The sequence below is a fragment of the Hesperophylax consimilis genome, chromosome 1, assembly GCF_061612785.1.
Source record: "Hesperophylax consimilis isolate HC1 chromosome 1, BYU_Hcon_1.0, whole genome shotgun sequence".
Lineage (NCBI taxonomy): Eukaryota > Metazoa > Arthropoda > Insecta > Trichoptera > Limnephilidae > Hesperophylax > Hesperophylax consimilis.
This window is the reverse complement of record NC_142836.1, coordinates 19,635,970-19,657,333: the sequence shown is the minus strand read 5'-3', so window position 1 is coordinate 19,657,333 and position 21,364 is coordinate 19,635,970. Positions and strand designations below refer to the sequence as shown.

The 21,364-nt window shown below is 34.9% G+C and overlaps 1 protein-coding gene across 10 annotated transcripts in view; it reads right to left on the bottom strand.

The window, feature by feature from the left end:
* Positions 1-21,364, bottom strand: part of unc-104 (kinesin family member unc-104) — a 96,361-nt gene that overhangs the window by 33,758 nt on the left and 41,239 nt on the right. For 8 of the 10 annotated variants that reach the window (XM_089651201.1, XM_089651205.1, XM_089651204.1 and 5 more), the window contains exon 2: positions 2,494-2,692. In XM_089651201.1, the coding sequence (XP_089507327.1) occupies positions 2,494-2,593 (100 nt within the window). In that variant the 5' untranslated portion in view covers positions 2,594-2,692. Of the gene's footprint in view, positions 1-2,493; positions 2,693-6,867; positions 6,909-7,525; positions 7,770-21,364 lie in introns of those variants that run through there. The other 2 variants (XM_089651202.1, XM_089651203.1) reach the window with 2 other exon arrangements.

Below are 21,364 nucleotides of genomic sequence, written 5' to 3'. Positions count from 1 at the left end.
ACTCTTTAGTTATTTGTAAAAGTATATGATCCCGTACTTGCTAATTTTTGCCCTGCAATGTAATAATTTTTTTAAATAACTCTTTTTATATACAATACTAATCAGCTACATACATGGATCAGTTGGTTACGATTATATCTAGCTAGACATTGCGGATTGCTGTTTTTTTCAATCTAGCTTTGCGATAAAGCTCGAGTTCGTGTCAAATAAGTTGTGACAGGGTTTAATAGACTTCTGAAGTGGTGATAAGCTTACGAAATATAATATATATTGTTAAAATATAATATACATATTTTGCAGTAACCAATGAGTACTAATGAGAGTGAAAGAACCACGATATCATGGAAGTAAAATAATTTTATAATCAGACTAGCTGACGTGTTCCTGGCATTGCTCGGAGACTTTTCTCCACTTTCTGTAAATATTATATGCACGTATTATATATACAGGGTGTATCAGCAAGTACCCGACAAACTTTAACCAGCTATTCCTCAGCACATTTGGAGTAAAAAATGTTATGGGCGCTTTGCTGTCCGGTAACATTTTTTTCCATTAAAAACAAAAAATAAATAAAAAATCCACACTCCGTCACTGTCATTTGCATTGTTTCTCGTGTTCAACAGCTGTTATTAGCAAGTGTGTCAAAAAGTGTCCTCGCTCTTTCGTACACACTAAATAATAATAGTTAAAAATGAGACGAATGGTGCCGTGCCATTTCGTTGTGATTGTAAAAGCGCGTCAACGTAGGTACGTACGTACATTATTCAACGAAACTCGAACAAAATATTGCCAGATGGGTTTTCAAACTTTGACAAAGGATAAAACATTAATGACATGTGGTGAAAATATACATAGTAAATTTTTTATTAAAAAAAATGTTAGCGAACAGCAAAGTGCCCATAACATTTTTTACTCCAAATGTGCTAAGGAATAGCTGGTTAAAGTTTGTCGGGTACGTGCCGATACACCCTGTATATGCAAACCTTAAGGAAGAAATTCTCTAAATGATAGTGAAAACCCCTATCAAACTCCGTTGCGTAGTTCAGAAGAAATAACCCCACAAACAGACGGACGAGGTTAGCGACTTTGTTTTGTACTATTTAGAGATACACGGAGAAAACTTACTAATATTGAATATTGCTAATTTCTTCAAATTATTCGTAATCCGGTTAAAACGGGATTGCAGGCCGTTGACGAATAAATTTAAAGGTTTCCTGACAAACTTAACAAAATACTAATATATTGTGACGACGTTGGAGAGCACGTGTTCATAAAAATCTTAACATTTTCGCATTTCGTCATTATATATTATCAAAATAAACGCAGGTGCATGAACACGTGTCCCGATATTATTACGAATTTAATAAAAGTTTATTAGGAAAAGGCCTTCAATCCTCTTTTTAATCAGATTACCAATCATTTTAAAAGATTCTTAATAAATTAGAAATACTCATTTTTCTCCATGAACATTTAAATTGAAACTAGTGTTATAAACTGGGAAAGATATGACAGTTTATCGGAATGACATATAATTTGTGTGTAACACACGTATATTTTTTATTTCGTGGTAAACCTTCCAAGTTATACGCAACGATATTTCATTATTTTTAAAAGTTGTCAATGAATAGTTTAGATTATTTTAACGAGCTTTTTTCTATCGTGCAAAAGTGTAACATAATCGTTACTAAATTAATAATTGAGTTTCATTGAATTTATCAGATGTTCGATAAATAGATGTACAAGGTACCTACAGGAAAACTTCATCCAGCAAAAAAATGGTTTATTTTTATAATTTATCATAGAATATTTATGCATCTACTCGCAACGTCTATTATAGCCTACATACGACGGCCATAATACGGGCAAGAGCCAAGTATGGTGGTCGAGATAAAGCAAATAAATTTAACAGTGAAACTTGTTTGAAATAATACAAAAATAAAATAAACATTTTGTTAAATCTTCAAGTGAAGAGACGTCATTATTATGTGCTGTAATATACTATTTAATATCTTATTCGTTCTTGTTTGTTGTGAAATTTTACCGCAGGGGTTGGCAGGGAAGATCGAACGTCATACAACCAGGGGCGGTCCTACGCGGGCGCAATTGGAGCTGTCCGCTCCTGGCGCCTAATTTCCGAGGTTATTATTTTTCATAAAACTGGCGCTACATAAATTTACAAATCATCAGAATATTGATAATAGTGATCACCTACCTAGGCGATAACTGGTTATAATAAGGGACGCCAAAATGATACTCGCGCCAGGTGCCATTTAGTTTATAGCCGACCCTGCATACAATTACGTTAGTAAATCAGAAAAAGCTTCGACAACCCACCATTACAACTGTACACTGCACAGTGATTGCTTAGAACCTCCAGCGTTGAAAGGTATCTCTCGCTACATAGGAGCAACAATTTTCAGAAAGAAAACAGAGCTGAAAGATGAGATATGTAGATAGTTGTAGCAACACAAACAAATTGAAAATGTTTCCTACCTGTGGTGTTCCCTTCCATCTCGATGATGCATTTGGAGTCCTTGTTGATCTCCCTGGAGTTGAAGGGACGTACCCTGACAGCCACCTTGACGGACGACATGGCGGGGCAGGGGCGGGGGACTTCCGCTTACGGGCTGACTTCCGCTCTCCCTCTACAGGAAGCCAGGAGCGACAGCTGTCGCGGCGGCGGCGGGAACTCCTGCGGAAATGGAAAACTCAAATTAAACACTGTTCAGATTATAATATTATTGACATGATGCCACTTTTGAATTTGGGCAGTGAATCCTAAAAAATGTCGATGATGGAATTTAGACAAATATTATTATATGTATGAAGAGCACGGTTAATTGGTGAATCATATGCTGCATTTGTTTTGTAATGAAGCGTGTAGAATAGCGCTGTATGTCGTGCACGTCTCAAAGGTATGTTAAAATTAATTATAGTAACGCCTTTATTTAGTATAAGTGGGAATAAAAACTAAAAAAGACATTTTTCATTTTTTGAATACATTTTTGATAGATAAAACGTAATGTTTTGAAAATTTGTGTATTTTATGCCATTATTTAGATTAAGACAGTTTACTCATTTTTTAACATTTTCTCCACGTCTTCCTATTAGCAATAATGAGATCAAAAACTAAATTTAGACATTGATCAATACAAAACTGGATTGGATTTGATTCGATTTTTGAAAGATGACATAGTTATCTATCGAAATAAGTGGTTTTCTTAACTGAAATAGGTATATTTGTAAAAAAAAACCAATGAAAACACTAGTGCAAAAAAATTAATACTATACATAAATAACTATTTCTTACGACGGCAAATAACTCGCATGGTGTCGTTTGCAACAATACCTTCTTTAAACATTTCATAAAGTCTTTGTGAGCATAAGTGAGGATAGAAACTAACATTATTAGATATTCTTCCGGTTTGATACGAATGAAGTAGATTTGAGTGCATTCTTGCATATCAAACACATTTCATAGAATACAAAGAAATCAGCTACATGCATGTTGCTATTTGCTAGCTTTTACCCGATTACACAACGCCTTTATTAGCATCATAACCTGTTGTTATCTTTTCCGTGGATTGATTGTTTTTCAGAGAAAATCCGTGATTATAATGGACACATATAACTACAGTTATAATTATTTAAAAATATATTTACTATCATGGTTTCTGGCTTGCAAACGTTGCCATTTTACATTCATCCATTTCCAATAAATGTGCAAAACCACCGTTTTTTATATTATTCATAAATTTTATTTTATGCAAGATATTGATTTAAAACTGCGCTATCGTTTCCAATGGGCACATTAAAAAAGGTATTTCAGAAAATAATCGCAAATAGTAGTTATTACAGATTCCGGAAAGCATTTAAATATTCAATTTTGGCCAGAACGTTCCTTACGAACCAAACGAACGACACAGCCTTTCTGACGCGGAATTTTAAATATGCAGTATTGAATTTCAAAAAGGTGTCAATGTCAAGGATAACAATGATTTTATCTCAATAATTGAATATAACTAAGTTTTATTGAATGATGTTTGATAAAACCCTAACAGAATTCTCTTCCCTAATGGTGGATCACCTCGATTCTATTCCATGTCTGGTGGATAGAACTGAATATTCTCGGATGCTAGGAACTAGCAATAATTAGAATCGCAGACCTTCATTCTCAGATTTCAAAGTTCTTATTAAATGGACTTTATGATATCATGGAGTTCTTATTATATTTTAAAGTGATATTCTTGTCCGGGAAATCCCATCGAACAAGATACTCTATGACTGAATTGTGCTTGATTGAAATCCTCCATTAGAAATGTAATTGATACTAACTGGAGAAATAAAATAAATATCCCGAGATGCCATAAAACTAAATATAATTTTCTAGCACGTGCGTAATATTGTTTTATTACTTGTTACTTAAATTAGTTGGTTTCAAATGGTTGAATTTAGTTTTGAATTAATGTTTTTCTAAAGCCATCATTTTGGGTATATGGAGGGGCGCAGCAGGTTCATAAATATCTTCGATGATTTTTATTTATTTAACTTAGGCCACCGGGATGAAAAGGGTCAACAGTCCGCATTGGTTACAAGAAAACAATTTTAATAGTTCCATCAAACATAAACGTCAAAATCTTAACAGTCTGGGTATAGTGGAAGGGCCCATTGCCAGTGTGCATATCTATGAAAAGAAAACGCCAAATTTCAAAGTTAAAAACTTCGTTGATCATTGCACCACGGTTCGGCAAGAATATGTTTGTGATGAGATTAAAGGCAGATAGCGAAGGCTGATTTTCAATTCGAGGTTGAATATTTTTTAATAATATTATGAATTTGTAATACCTATCACATATGTTTTGTACAATGTTTTTTAAAATATCAGATTTTATTGCAGATCTCCTATAACTATGTATTTGTAAATATTGAGAATAGAACTTAACGTAGAATGAGGTTAGTTAATAAAATAAAAATGGAAATACTTATTGACGTCATAGCATTTATGACGTCTGTTTCCTTCTGCATAAAACAGACAGGAACCTTTCTGTGTAATAAAAAAGGCGTATGACCTGATGAAATTTCGCTTGCTGAAAAGTAAACCTTTTGCATTACATTGCTTTCATTATATACATATAATAAAAGCAACTTACATATAAAAGTTTGTTGCCAGTTTTTAAGAGAGCTACCTAGATATAGGTAATAAACAGCCTGAAAGAATAACAGGCGTAATGTTAGAAAGATTATGGATTAGGAAAAGCATCGTAATATATCATTTCACTTTTGAAACGATTTTAAACACGGTTGGCTAACAACATTTTCTTCTGAAACAGCATCTGAATTAATATTTTTCCAAACATACCAATAAGTCGTAAGATAGCGAAAAAATCATACCGGAAAATTGTGAAGATTACCAACAAAAATCAGTAAGCAGTCTTCTTAGAGTTTAGTTTGATTGCCTTCTGACTGCAGAACTCATTAATTATTTACTTGACATATGTCTGAGCCCTTGTTTGCAAATAAATGTGGTAAATGTTCATTGATAAATAGGCACTTTAAGGTCTGTTGGGAAATTATAGAGACCACGGAGTGATTTCCACACAACAAAAGTACTGCAACAAAGTACAACCGAAAGTAGTGGTTTCCAACGATTTAAAGATTTATTAGCAGATGTTGAAACATCGAAGCATTGTAGATTAAAACTGCTTTAGGACAGACGGTGTGGCTCTGGTCACCATTTTTTTGTTACGTTTAGAATTTTGCTAGTCATTGATGTGACTATTGAAAATTATATGTCCTGATATTCCTGCTCGTTTTCCATTATTCAATAACATATGTGGACTTTGTATTGTTATCATACATGTACTGAAATCTGTTGTACGCATCTTTCATTAAAGATTGTAAGAAAAAGTACAGTCTCCGATTCGATTAAAATAGTTTCGGGCATGGGGTCCTCTAACTTCAAAAACAAAAACATTGCACTCAAGTTAACATAACGACTGCAAGTATTCATTTTAACATCAAATAACAAAGAAGAGGTTTTTTTAAGCGATAAGAAATCCTGCTTGTTGAAACGTATCAGGGTCCCATTTTTAAACAGAGCACAGAGGGATAGAAAAGCCAACGAAATGGGGAGGGGGTGGAAAGGAATCATTCATTTACATATATTATACACTTGTCTATTATTCTCATTTTGGCATGTACCGCCTGAATTATTTGATTCATTCGTTCAACCAATTTCTTTATGGGATGTTTTCGAGTTCTTTCTTCCAATAATATGTGCGTTACACATTGCCTGACACTCCTTGCTTCACCCAACCAGTGCTGCATTCACATCTGAGCGGAGATCTCATCGTCAATGCATTTATATTACAACTTTGCAATTCTTCTGCCGATTTCATGAATAACCCGACATATCGGGTTTATTTTGAGATAAAATTTGTAGGTCGACTTCAAGTAGTTAGTACAATTCAATAGCTATGACAGATGGGGTTGAGGGTTGTGTGTTCAAGAAATAATATTAGTAAAATCTTCAGGAAGTCGAATTATGCCAACAAGTTATGTAGATACAAATAGCAAAAAAAGATATTGTAAAAAAGCTTTATTATGTCAAGTAAAACACTTCGGGGTCGTAAATTATATATCTTACGTAATCTAAGGTTGTAATAATACATGTAGGACAAATATGAACAGTAATAATATTGATTGAAATACAAAATTGGGTAAGATTAGTCAGTGTTGTTTGCGTGAAAAAGGTACTTTAAATAATAAGCGATTGAAAATAAAATTTTATAGCTATGATGCTGGGTAAGTGTAACTGAGTGTTTTCGTCACGAGAAAACTAAAATATGAATTGGGGAATAAACTTACCTACTCCAACAGAGGGAGGAATATGCGTCTGCAGGCAAACACTGAAATATATTTTCACAGCGATTTAGTAAAATGACAACTAAACTTCTCTGATGAGGCTTAAAGGAGCGAATCAATTAACAGATGGAAGCTCCAGTCACTCCTTGTGCGTCACTACACAACCTTGGGTTTTCCACATCGACACACACACATACACATCCACGTATTCGTGTGGGAACACTCCGCCACACACACTCTTGCAGAGGGCGCTGCAGAATTGTAGACACTACCCAATTAAGAACTCGCCATCTCCCTCTCGCAAATTTTCCTAAACCTTAGAATAAGCGAAAAGGAAAACGGCGAAATTCAACATTACGTAAAACAAGTCTCACTCTCGTAAATTTCCAAGACTTGGAAAACTTCTTGCGAAAAGGGACAAAGTCTATCGGATAATTTTCTTCTGCGAAGTAGGTGTCGTCCCTTTCTGGCAGTGCCAGCTCCTATCTGGCGAGAGGGATGGAGGGCGGTGTTAGACGCGCGCACTTGAAAAATTCACCCAAACGGCCGAGAGGCGGGGGCTGTTATTGAACAAGGGTTAACTAAAACGAGAAAATACAGAAGCGAAACTGACGTATGCAATTTTTACGTAACGGCTGTTGAAGAACTGAAAGATATTTACCGTTGGACTTCACTGACAAGAAAGAAGACTCAGAATACGAGATCTGTGAATCCTGACGCGGTGACAGTTGTACTGCTTTCGCGACGAGTTGCGTTTGACATTTTCAGCGTAGCACTAGCGATGCAGGAGAGTTGCGCGCAGCCACTGACTATGGCTACGGGCTACGGGAACTGACTACGGACTAGTGACTGGGCGGCTGGCCGCTGGCCGGTGTAGTGGTAGGAAGCTACGTGATAGAGCGTCCGCTCGTTGCGAGCGGCGGAACCGTTGTGGGGCCGCCCAGCTGAGGGCGGCGCAGGCGCCTTGCCGCCCTGAACACTCTACTCTGCGTACTGCACAGTTTTACAACAGCGAAGCACAACCTTTTCAATGGAACGGCCATTTAACCATTTTAAAATTGTTCACGAGACACAAAGGGAATAAAGAGTGTTGATTCTAGGAAAAACTGTAAGACGCAACAAACCATTTCAGTAGCAAATCTCTCCGCGCGAATAAAACATTTTTATATAAATTCACAATGAATTATAACTTATAGTTCTGTGAACAGTAGACCTCGCATCAAAACAATACGTTTATGGTTCTGTGAACATTAGACCTCGCATAAAAATAAGTATATTTATAATTTTCTTTATTTCATAAATCAAAAACAATATTTCCTCCGAAATCATGTGTAATTAGGTATTTAAATATCTAACTTCTTAATTAAAAACCATATATTTTATGAAACTTTTTTAGTTCATAAAAGGAGTTAAGCAATTTATCCAAACAAAGTAAGTAGTCAATGAAAATACATTTTCAAAATTTAGGTAGGTACTATGATATTAAAAAGAAGTGAATAAGGAAGTCCAAATAAACACGACGATTTCACTTTTGAAAATATAATCTTTAGTGAACCATTAAAACGGCCACCACCTTCAAACTGAAACGGAATGCATAACAACATTTACAGACATACTTTCAGTGAGTTTTTTTCCGATATTGAGAAATTTGATGTGAGTGACCGCAAATATTTAGATATTTTATTTAGCAAATTGGGTCGCAATACATGTTAAATTAGACCAAAGGTTGTTTATCACTACTGTGTACTATACAGACTACAGACATATGTTTCTTCGAAAAATTCAACGCGAAGATCGAGTCCTACCATAAGCTAATACTAAAACAAGCCCTTATTTGCGTAATATGTTATTCATTATAATTCTGGAATCTGATTTGATCTGCCTTTATATAACCACTCCTGCACTGACAATATGCGCTTCCGATCCCTCTCCCCGCTCTCTCGTTACGCGTTACAGTATTGAACGAAATTCGAAATGAAGGCAATACGAATTGGATGAAATATTCATGTGTACGAATCACAAATTCAATTCAATCCCATTAGATTAAATTAAATTTGTATCCCCATTTTGAACGTTTTGCAATTTCGCATTTGCCTCGAGTATCCATATTGAAAATGAGAAGTAATAAAAATATGATTTGATTATTAATTTGAAATGAGAAGTTTTATCGAATTTCGGATCGAATCTTTACAAATATACAAATACAAATCTATTCGGTCATTATGATTTTTGTGTTCACAAACAACTTAATATTATTACAAAATATGTATTATAATTTAATTCTGTTAAATGATTTTGTATTAAATTGCTAAGAAAAAACACGTTATTTGCCGTTAAATAAACCGGTTTCATTTAAACTTACCTAAGTTTCATCAGTGATAGTATAGACAAACAACAAATAGAGATAAAGCACGTTTAAAATTGAAATATTTATATTGACTAGTTAGTTATCTACTGCCCGGATAAAGTTTAGGTATAATCAAAAAAACGTATTCAATAAATTAATGACAATAATTTAAGACCGGTTAGTGGATGAGATGAACAATACATTTGGTTTCCACTCAGGCGTCGTGAGATCAGTTCCACTTCCAGCTATGTCCTCCCTCATTGCACAGCCAACATTTTCGCTTAAAATGATGGTAGTGAGAGATTTTCTAACATTGTTTAGTTATTCGTAACACGGGAATGATTATTTACTTTGAAAAAAGTATTTAAAGAAAACTTAGAATCGGTTTCAAGTGAAGATTAATAAATATAGAGTAAAAAGTGTAGTGTGTTACTTTCCTTGTAATATTACTACAGATTGAATCCTATACTACCCTAAAAAAAATTTAGCCACGTTTTTCGTTTGGGAATTGAGTTTTTTTTAAAGGGGAAAACTCTAATATGCTTTCCAGCGACGTCACAACATTTATGAAAGACGGTCGTAAAATCGCATACCTACATTGTGGGACCTACATTGGAACCTTGAAGGAATTGGGAGAAATGGAGTATGAAGCCTCGTTTTTATCGCTCCATTCCAGAAGGTAGCCTTATCCCTGGGTATTGTCAAAGGGCTGTAAGGATATGCAAGGACCTTTTAAATTACCCTAAACCTATCGTTTGCCGAAGGATATTGAGAAATAAATCACACGCCAGATAAATTCTATAAATGACGGTGCTTATTCACCTTTATGATACAGCATAAAATATGACGGAGTATTTTGTATGAACGACGTAACATATTGTAAATAACAAAACCAAGCTGATAACAAAAAAAAAGATTTTTTACTTTAATATACCTATATATCTATTTTCAATTTTCGACCAAGTTGCACCATCTCTTGGGCCGGCTAGTACTAGTCAATTTCAAATATCTTTTTTTTTGGTTTGACTGAGGAACTGCACTAACAACTGTGCTGAATCCGGATCAGGTGGGACCGACACTCATTTCGTATATTAACTGCTTTAATATCATATAATATCAGAGAAATGCAAGTATGTCCGCGAGATTGCCAGCAAAAGTTGATAAAATGCATTGTCATCGACAACGAGTTCAGGCACTGTCTGCTGAGTTTCAGCTAATCGGATGTCGGGAAGTGGGTTAATTTAGTATAAATACGAGGGTGGTCTTATATATTTCTTGTATATTTTGTACGAAATAAAAATGAAATTCAAATACAGGGATTTCCAATAAGAGGTGTTATTTTGATATTCAATCGTAAAAGATCAATGGTTTCGTTGCTTGTGTGGCACGTAGCGCAATCTTCTTGAAAGTAAACGTTGTCCAGATCAATCATATCATACCATCCAATTTCGGCCATGAAAAATCATTAATCATCTCTCGATAGCGCAATCCATCCACCGTAACTGTTGCTCCAGCCTCATTTTCGAAAAAGTAAGGTCCAATGACTCCGCCGAGGCATAAACCGCACCAAACAGTTACACGTTGAGGATAAAGAGGCTTGTCAACAATAACTCTTGGGTTGTCCGAGTCCCAGATGCGACAATTTTGCTTGTTGACGAAGCCACCGAGGTGGAAATGGGCCTCATCACTACTCAATATGATTTGCATTTGATTCACTCAAGTGAATTTTAATAATTTCAATGCGTTGTTGAAGGGTGTATCATTTCAATTTTATTAATGGCGTAGTTTCTACTTGTCAAATGTCAAAAGATGACAGCTTCAAAAGTAACATCTACCGAAAAAGCGGGCTATTCAAAATAACACTTCTTATACGAAAACCCTGTAGATGTATTTACAATTGTAATAGATCATTGCTTCACCTTTTTCATCTTAAATCTTGGAGAATGATTGAGAAATCATTTTTATTAAAAGACCAGCGGAAAAGAGACAGGAGTTTTTTTTTGCATTCTACGTAATTAAACCACGTTGTGCTTTCTTCTACTTCAATATTTAAAGACAACATATTGAACAACATTGATAATTTCCATTCTCAGTCTAAGGGATGATTACGGTGTGATAGATGGTGGAAACTGAAAGTTTGTTCGAAACATTGCGCATTGGTTCAAGAAAGATGCTTTGTCTATATTTTACTACAAGATGTTTTTGTTTCTTGCTTTGAAAAAAAAATGACAGTCAAAACCAGGAATCAATGGAACATCTGGATTTTGGTTGCATTTTAAAAAGTTACGAAAAGTTGGAAACGTTTAAATATAGAGCCTTCTTCTGTAGTTCTAGAGTAAAACATTTATAACTGTCAAACAAATTCGTTCCTCATGTGTTAATTGTCTGCCAAAAAACACATTGTGAAGGGAAGTTAGCAAATACGGATAATGTTAACGTACGTAGATGGTTGGTTGGGTAACAGGGGGCTGCCGAATCGGGGTCGTAAACGCCAGTCCGGGTTAAGGGAGTCGAGTTAGGCCTAAAGCCTTAGCCGTACAGCCTACTAGCCTTGGGACAGGTCGGGGTTTTATGACGGGGTGAAGTATAACCTTAATGAAAACCCACGGGCTAATGAAAGGTATTGTTCGAAAAGTAAGTGTTCGAAAATGATCGATTTGACAAAACTTTCACTGCATCCACTCTACATCTTAACAAGCGCAAGAAGCTGTAAAACAAATATCTAGAACAAAATATTATAGTATCATGGTTGAATGTAGGTTTTGACTGAGGAATGCGTCACTTGATAGTTCGATGAGACTTTTACATCGCACTCAAAATTTTCGTGGCAAAACAACGAAAACATTAAGGTGAAAGAAAATTATTGATTTTTAAATATTCTAATTTAAGCACGGAGAAAACTTATTGATTCGACAGATTGTTAATTTATTAAAAATCTGGTCAAATTATTCGTTTTCCTGTTAAAAATAGGACTGGAGGCCTATTATGAATGATTTGACAAATTTCGTAACAAATTATCAGTAAATCACGAATATGTTATGAGGGGTTCCATGATAACTCAACACAGTGACAATTCAACACACATTTAAAAAGTGATATAAAGTCATTACAAACGATGGAAAAAAAATTTAAACCTAACCTAACCTACATAACCCAGTTAATAATTTTTTTGTTTCATCACTTTCCATGACATAATATAAATTTTTAAACATGTGATGAATTATCATTTTGATGATATATCCGGTCACCGTTATGAGGGAGTCGGAACACGTTTACTTCAATATAATTCGGATAAGGGTTCCTGCGTGAACACGTGTTCAGATATATTCTGAATGACTAATATTTTATTTCGAAACGATCATGCAGTCACATTGTTAACAGTATCTTGATAAAAAAACCCGTACTCATTTTTCTCCGTGTGCCTTAAACCAATTGGATATTCAAAAGGAGGCATGCAAAAATTGGAATAGTTGCAAACCAGCTGGGAACAATTTTTTAAAACAGAGAAGTTCCAGTAAATACAAATATACTTTTTCGTAGGTATTGATTAAGTAATATAAAAACCTTTCGCAGGCTACTTTTACGTTGTGATAATATTATAAATGAATTTGGCAACTCGTCACCTCTCCAGAGAAATGAATACGAATACTGATTCCTTTGTGATACTAATTTTGATGACATTCATGAATATAAATAAATGTATTTTATTTTATTCATTAATGATGCAATATCAATTTAATAATAACTTTTTATATAATGTCGAAATGATCAAATTTATTATGGCCGACCGGTTATGCTTAACACAAGCATCATCATCAGGATAAAAAATTAAACTGATCAAAAATACATAGTGTGTGCTTTATATATACAAACATAGTGCAACAAAATATTTAAAAACAAAGTATTTATTTTTAATGACTTCAATTTTGTAACCTGATGATGGTTGTGTTAAACGAAACCGGTAGTAAATGATGAATTTAAAAAAATCGTGGTAATTAACAAAGTTATTACTGTTTTATTTCATTAATTTGTCAAACCACAAAGTGACTGTTTTCTATCAAAATACAATATTTATTTTTGAGCCCATTATAACAGAAAAAACGTAGAATTATTCAATATTGAATTCTGTATAATATTGTTTTCAATGTATTTACAAAATATACTTTTGAAAAAAAGATCACAAAATTTATTGAAACATGAGTTCACAAAAATATTTCTGAAGCCAAAATGCATTTTCAGCGCCTGTTCTCATATACAACTAACTAACCAACACGCCGATTCCACGCAAGGGTAGGCAGCGAGGACGGACCGCCAAACAACTCTGTCGTGGCTTACACTCATTGCTTAATTCACATTCATACATCGTTTCTAGTATTGCCATTAAAACATTACATTACTATTTATTTACGGATGCTGTGAGGATTGTAAAATTCCAAACAATCAATAAATTATAATTGACATTGATAAATACAATAAATAAAGATATAATATTTTGTAAGTAATTAACTGGTCAACCTTCTTCACATAAGTACTAAGAAGATTAATAAAACATTTGTTGTGCTTATAAGAAACTAAAATATATTTCTCCGTACAACAATATTTGCACAGCCTGTCGATGGGAAATTTTCGAGACATTAAAAAATAAAATAAAGTCATCTATGCTTGATTGTAGAATGTAAAAAACCTTCTGTTTCTTGTTTATCAAGCGATTGAGATTTGTAGCAGAGATTGGAGAATAGCGGCTTAAGCACATGGATAGGGCCGTTATCGTCTGTGACGTCACGCGGCCGGCAGGGCGGCGCCGCTACTCCGCTGACGCGCGAACCTGGCACCAGCGCGCACACAACCCTACCAAACCTCTACTGGGCGCCGGGCAAAACTAACCACCGAGTAAAGAGAACCAACCATCCCTTAACATGATACACCATAAGTCATTGGATTGGTTGGGCTGTTTTTCAGAGTGGGCGATTGCTGGACGGGGATGTTTGCAACCCGAGACCGACTCGGGCGCCCAAGTGCGCAAACAACATGCAAGATCTATAAAAAACACATAATTATAGATTGGAATATGAAATTATATTGTGCGTGTGTTCATGCACCATCATACCAAAGAATTTGGGAATATTAAGTTTATCTTTGATGTGCCAGAATTCGTTCGTAAAGCTCTTTGAGAAAGAAAGAGCATAATAAAGTAGACGCAAGAGGATAAGGAGGCACTAGATTCGTATATTATAGACTTTCAACGACTTAAGTAAGAAGACACCCTTTGATATGATAATAAGAGGATATTCTCGGAAAATTATTAAGCTCCGGAAATTCTTAATAAATCCACATAAAAATCCTCCTCAGCAGACAGATAAAAAAATGTTTGATAAAAACATCTGTTTTACCAACCGGGATGTATGGATATAGATATATTTCACTTTATTTTTTTAAGTAATTATACACACTAAACGATTCGTACCGTAAACATGTATTTATTTTCAGTTATTACATTTCATTTACCTTATTTTAAAATTGCGGAATAAAGCTCTGCACTAAGAGAACATTCTTGTAAAACTTTAAATTTTAGTTGATTAAAATTTGTCCTGAGATAAATTTATTCATTAAATTAAATACGGAGTTTGTCTGGTGTCCGTATTTAAGTGGATGAGTCGTTTCGTCCATTACACGGACCCAACACAGCATCGCAACAACAATGGACCGAAATTCTGTGGAATTACGTAGAAATCCAAATACATTTCACTACCCACTATGAAAATGACCTTTAAAAGTGCCTAAGACAGGCGGAGTGCTAAGAATTATTAACATATTATTCCGTTTTCACTCCGTACAATACTCTAAAAGAAAATGTATATTTGCAAGGCAGATGAAAATAAATGACGCTGTAATGCTTTAAAAGGTGGCACTTGAAATAAATCAATGAATTAAAAAATATAGCTTGAATAGGTTTCGTTTATTCAGAAATGCAAATTATTTTAAGACAATATAAAAACCAATATATTTACAATGGATAACCAATCAGATAAATACAAAAAAGATAAAATCAGCATTTTAAGCAAAATACTGCTAAAAAAATTAAGCTTACATAAAATATTTAGCGCAAAAGTGGAATGCTTTAAAATAAAGCACGGAGGCTCAGACCAACGCAGATGATTACGTCATAAGCCGAAGTGCCTACTCGGAAAAACCATTCTTCTGATCTTATATAAACAGAATGACGCGTAATCGTATCTGCATCCAAGTGGAAAGTCATACCATAAACAATATTGCCTCCGAATAATATGACGGAGGAAAATGCTGGAATAAGACGGAAGCAAGTGCGCTCTCTTTCTAAGTTCATGAATATTCGTTAGGCTGTGCGCGCGCAGGCCCGTGGGCGGCCATCTTGCGAGGATCGATATGGGACTCAATGTAGGCGGATGGGGAGGAAATGTGGAAAAGGGGGAGGGAGGTTTCTACCCCACTAACAACCGGCTGCCCCCTTTACCCGCCCCACCCGCCCTCCCCGCCGGACGAGATCAATACACCACTGGACGGAGGGAGGAGGAGACCAACTATCGGAACTATCGAGTGGAAACCCGACGCCATACTGGCCGGTGCACCATAACATTAAATGTACCAAGTGCCTACCCGTGTCAGAGGACTGTTGACTCAACAATGTCCAGCTGGGGAGGCATGACCCTTGGTATTAACGATTTACAGATAAATATTGATTTCGACAAAACGCATTTGACGACTAATATGATCTTAACTGACTGTAGAACTTTCAAATACAATATAGTCATTTCCGACATAAAATCAAAGTACATTGAAAGACCTGATTTCAATTATCATCAAGTCAAGTCATCTTAACTGCCTTATATAATAAGAGACAACGCTCACGGAAAAAAAATAATTTTATGGAAATCGAAATTTTTGTCTAATATTTTATGATCTGTCAAAATGAAATAATAAAATAATAATATGATTTGATAACGTTGTAACGCGTTTTTTCACGATAAGGATTTACAAATAAAATAAAATATAACTGCGACTTAAAAATGTTATCAGAGGGCCGGAAGAATAAAGAAACTTAAATTAATTTTGTCTAAAGCAAAATGACCTTTATAATCCTTGATTCAATCGAGACTGGCGCTTTTAGGCCCGGGTCTCCCCGCGGTAAGTGCCTTATTCAATTTAACCTATATCCTCTTATTTCACAGCTTGGCTCCATTAATGGCTTGTCTTTAGGGAAAGCTTCCTTTTTACTGTAACCATCCAGAGGAGAATTTCATCGCACTAAAGAGACTACAACGAAAACAAATAACCAAGCAATCTCTTATCTTCGGATGGGTTACGTTCTCGAAATTACTTTTTTAATAGTGAACGAAATTATATTTGACGAGAGATAACCTTTGTGTTAATATTAATAGCATAAACACTAAGTCAGACAAAACGAGATAAACACAGTTTGACTGCATCTGTTTTGAAAATTCAATGTCATTCTGCAAAATTCTAGATGCTATTGATTGCGGCATCACTGAAAACTGTGCGCTGAGAGATGAAAGTCAAATTAAATTTGTTTTCAGAATCAAATGATGGGAGGGATAGAACAAATGAATACGGAAAAGTAAGGAAAACCCCCGTGAAATATGTCCGTACGTGTTTAAACTACACAAACCTAAGGTCACGCATAGGAAAAAATGTTATCTCTCTTTGTAAATAATACATCCGAGCTTTGCCCTTCGGAGTGAGAGAATCGGGATGGAACTCGAAACGAAAACGAAAAGGGAAGCCTCTGGGATCTTTCAGAAATTTGAAAAGGAATAAAGCAGGAATCTATATACACATCTACGTTTCATATTAAGAAAGGCACGAAAGAGAAGGGAGGAATAAAAGGAACCACGAGAGATGGAATAATATTCTTACATAAGGTTGGATTTTCTACGTCGCAACTTTTTCACCTGAGGGTCCGATAAAATGAAATCGCTCCAAAGGGTAAAGGCAGGAGCGAGAGGGTCTTACGCCCCGGGGGCCGTGCACCGAGAATAAATAGTAATATCCGTCACAAATAAATTACAATTATTGAGTTCCGCACACGGTATTGGAGAAATATACATTCAGCGCAAAACACGCGACCTTCTCCCCACCCGTTCCCATATTTGAAGGAACGATAGGAGTTTGACACAGGAGTCTCCACACAGGAGGCCCCGAGGAAAATAATTCTCTTCAGGGTCTATGTCATCTTTGGAGATGCTGTGGGAAAGATCTTTTTCAGGAAAGGAAGGAGAGGAGTTTTTGTGAAGGAAAAGGTTATGAGGAGTCGGTAGAAATCTGGAGTCATTGTGTCCAGGAGTGACATACGTATGAATTAATCGCTTCCACTGCAGTGCAAGGTGATGTTCCGAAAAAGACCTGTTGGAGTGGTCAAAAGATCTCCCTCAACCAGTCTTTCCCGATCTGGCCCGCCGCGCAGTTGGTGGGCAAACGCATCAGCCGTAAAAACCCGGAAAACCACAACCCATGAAAGCGGGCACTCATGCTAAGATAACAAACGTAGCGAACCACTTGGGGTGACCTATGGCGTAAGGTGATAGTTATCCAATGGTTACAGGGGCGGCGGTACCCACACCCGCCTACCAAATTGAAATATAGCGAACATGTTTGAATATTACAACCGATATTTCATTTAATGTGGTGCAGTGTAATCATAATCTCTGGATGTAGCGTCTTAACCCTTAAATACATACTGTTGCAAAACTGCAACATACCGTTCAAACCACCTTTAACTCTTAGGTGTATACTTAATGCATGCCGTTTTAGAATTATCAAGTTCACGGTAATATATTTTATCAAATGGCATCACCTTTTTTTTCTTTCGCGAATGTCAAATATCACTTTTTCTTTAACAAAGTGAAGATTCTCGAAAATTGGTTGGAGGTTAGAATTACAGTTTTGTTTTGCTGTTATTATTTTGATTTTCTTAGGGAAGTAGATACAATAATACAATACTTATATGTAATAACTCGTATTTTTCCGGTACACTTATTAGTTTTGAGAAATGTTTTTAGGTTTTTTTTTTTTTCATACGTAAATTGTTCATATTAATTTTTATTAAATACATGGTGTTGTAAACCTGCAACAATTTTTTTTAATCAAATCTCATTAAAAAATTACAAAAAAATAAAATTCTTTATATTTCCTTGCATATGCATGTAAATATCTACAAAATATATTTTTTTCCAGAACAATAAATAAATCATGCATTTAAGGGTTAAGAATAACCACAATGTATTGAAATGATAAGAAAAATTAATCGAACAAGACGGTCTACACACACAAGGAGGACAACTCTATTCAGAAATAAGAGTCACAACTCTACCGGACCTGACTGGTCAGAAAATATAACAAAAGCTATTCGGAGCAAAGTTTAGATTCTGAACAGTTCTCTAGAGAGTATCTTCCACATTGTTGATGTACCCAAATAAACCGATTGCATAAATATTAACCGCTTCCAAATATAGGCCAAACGAGATAATTACACTCTGGAAAGTAACGTATCTAAGTAGGTACTATTCCAAACTGGAGGCTTTATTAAAATAAATCTGAACTGAACACGATCGGGATGAAAAACTCCAACGGAAGCAACGAACCCGTACGAGTATTAACATGGTACGGAATTGAATACCTCGGGAAAAAAACAATTTTATGTGTGGTCTCTCACCATCTCACACCTGCACTTCTGTACCTACGTGATAAAGGTATACCACTGATAGCTCAGTTGCAACTTCTCCCTCATTCTCATGAACGATGCAGCTAACAGAAAGGGATGAATCGACGGAATTCTCAGCGGCAGGACCATAGTACACTGTGCTGTGTTTTGAGAAGTTAACGGAGAGGATATCGCGCAAAAGTTGAAACAATTTATATTACATCCGAGTTTAATCATTTTTTTAAATATTAGAATTGGTTCTTCTCTCGTGTGGTTTGATCCGTTTTAAATATTTATATCCAAGCCCCAAATCCATCTTAATTTACATCGAATACCAATTTGTGAAATTTCCCAGAGGCCTACAGAAAAAAATAGCATTACTGAAGGAGGGCAATCACAAAGGTCGTAGGAGGTACAGGTTATTCAGATTTGGTCACCCAACCTGTTGTAGTTGTGTCGACCTAGAAACCTTCTGCTTGTATTTTAAATTATAAATAAATTAAATAATTTATTTTTTAAGAAATTACGTTAAAAACTAGTTCAGTAGTAAGTAGTAGGTAGGTACTCGGCTTCGCATGGGAAAACAGTAATTATGAAGTTTCATTTTTGAGAATTAAATGAGCTTCACAGATCACGTTGTAATTATCTTAGGTATCTGAAAATAATTGAGTTGACCTAGAAATTCCAGTCAGAAAAAGCTATGCAAATTTCATGAAGATTTTATGCTTTATAGGAAAATTAATAAAACTCCCCTTATATTGTTAATATTTAACTCACGCTTAATTATGATCATATCTCTGAGTTTAATGAAGATTTAAAATGTACAGTACATTTGAGAAAAGAAAAAATATCGTATATGGTCGTCCTGAAAGAAATAATGGTAAGTCCTAGTTCCGCAATAGCCGGAATACGGCACACGGTGTTCAGTATACACTGGGTACATAACAGCTCTTCACCGACGTTCTCTGTGGGCATTTTCTCAAGTTTTTTCTTTTCTTTTTCAATGTATAGCTTTTCAAGTTTATACATTGAATTTTTAACATGTCCCACGATTTTGATTGGATTTTTCATAGTTATGTGCTATAGAAAATTGTAAAGTTAACATGCAAATATATTATAATTAAATAATATATAATAGTCAATTGAATACAGACATTTAGAACAAAAGGTAGCGTATTTTTACCATGCCCCATTTATACATTGAATGAAACAAAGTCACCGAGTATAAGATTGATTTTTGGTGTCTTAAATAACTTACATAATATATTTATGAAAAATATACACTTTTTACGTAATTTAGGACCAACATTGAAAAAAATCACATTTAAAATTTCTGGTATGAAATCCATTAGTTCCATTCCGTGATCATATGTACATTTTTGAACGCCGTTTTTAGGGGCTTTCACATATTAATAGTTTATAAAATTACAAACAATTGTATTTTTTTTTTTTTTTTTTTTTTTTGACAGTTTTTTTTTGAAATTATAGCAATAATATTTTGCATTTTTAAGTGACAAATTTAAGATGTCGTTAGTCCCAGAATTCCTGCACTGAAAAATTACGACTTCTGGTATTGGAAAAAATCTTTAAAATAAAACATTAAAGTTAAGAAATGGAAAGCATAAAAATTATAAAAACGTGTGCAGTAAGTGTACGTGTACGTTATAGTACACGGGTACCCGACTAGCAGAATCGAGCCGTAATTTTCCAGGAAAGTCTGACATCCGGTGCATTATTTAGGAAGCGGAGGGAGCCCCGAGCGACGTTCATCGAGACACAAAACTTATGGTTGTATTGACTGAAATGAAGACGAACAAATTACTACAAGTATGCAATGTGAAAAGTACTAAAATATACGACAATACTTTACATACACATGTACAGTGTAGAAATGTAGACATAAACTATACCTGTCTGCGATTCTGCAGTAACTAATGGAATAAAGCAACCATGATTAAAGGAGTAAAAAGAAAAGGATTTACAAATAGTGGGTTCGTAAGAACGTAATTGTTTTTTTCTTGAGTTATGTCATCTACTTTTTTGAGAGAATGTGTTAATGTCAATAATTTATCGATATTGTTAATTCGTGGTGGTTAAACTCTTGATTTTTATTATGTTTTTACATTAACTAATTCTGAACCGGTCGGTTCACGACCGTAACTCAAGCAAGTTTAAGCCTTTAATATTATTTATTTAGGTATTTATTAAAACCTTCATAATTAGAGTAAGATATGAGTTGAAACAGTTGACTTGTGCCTCCTTGAAGTTTGCAGATATTTGATTTGCTGAGCGAAACAAACGTCTTTATTCGTTTCAAAATGTCGCCCAAACATAAAAGCTAGAAAATATTTTTAACTAAATATGAAAAAAGGATACGGGAACGTAATACTTTTTGGTTTCGGATATTTTTCAAATTTTTATTTATTGCTTCTCACAAAACACAAAACCTAATTTTGCGC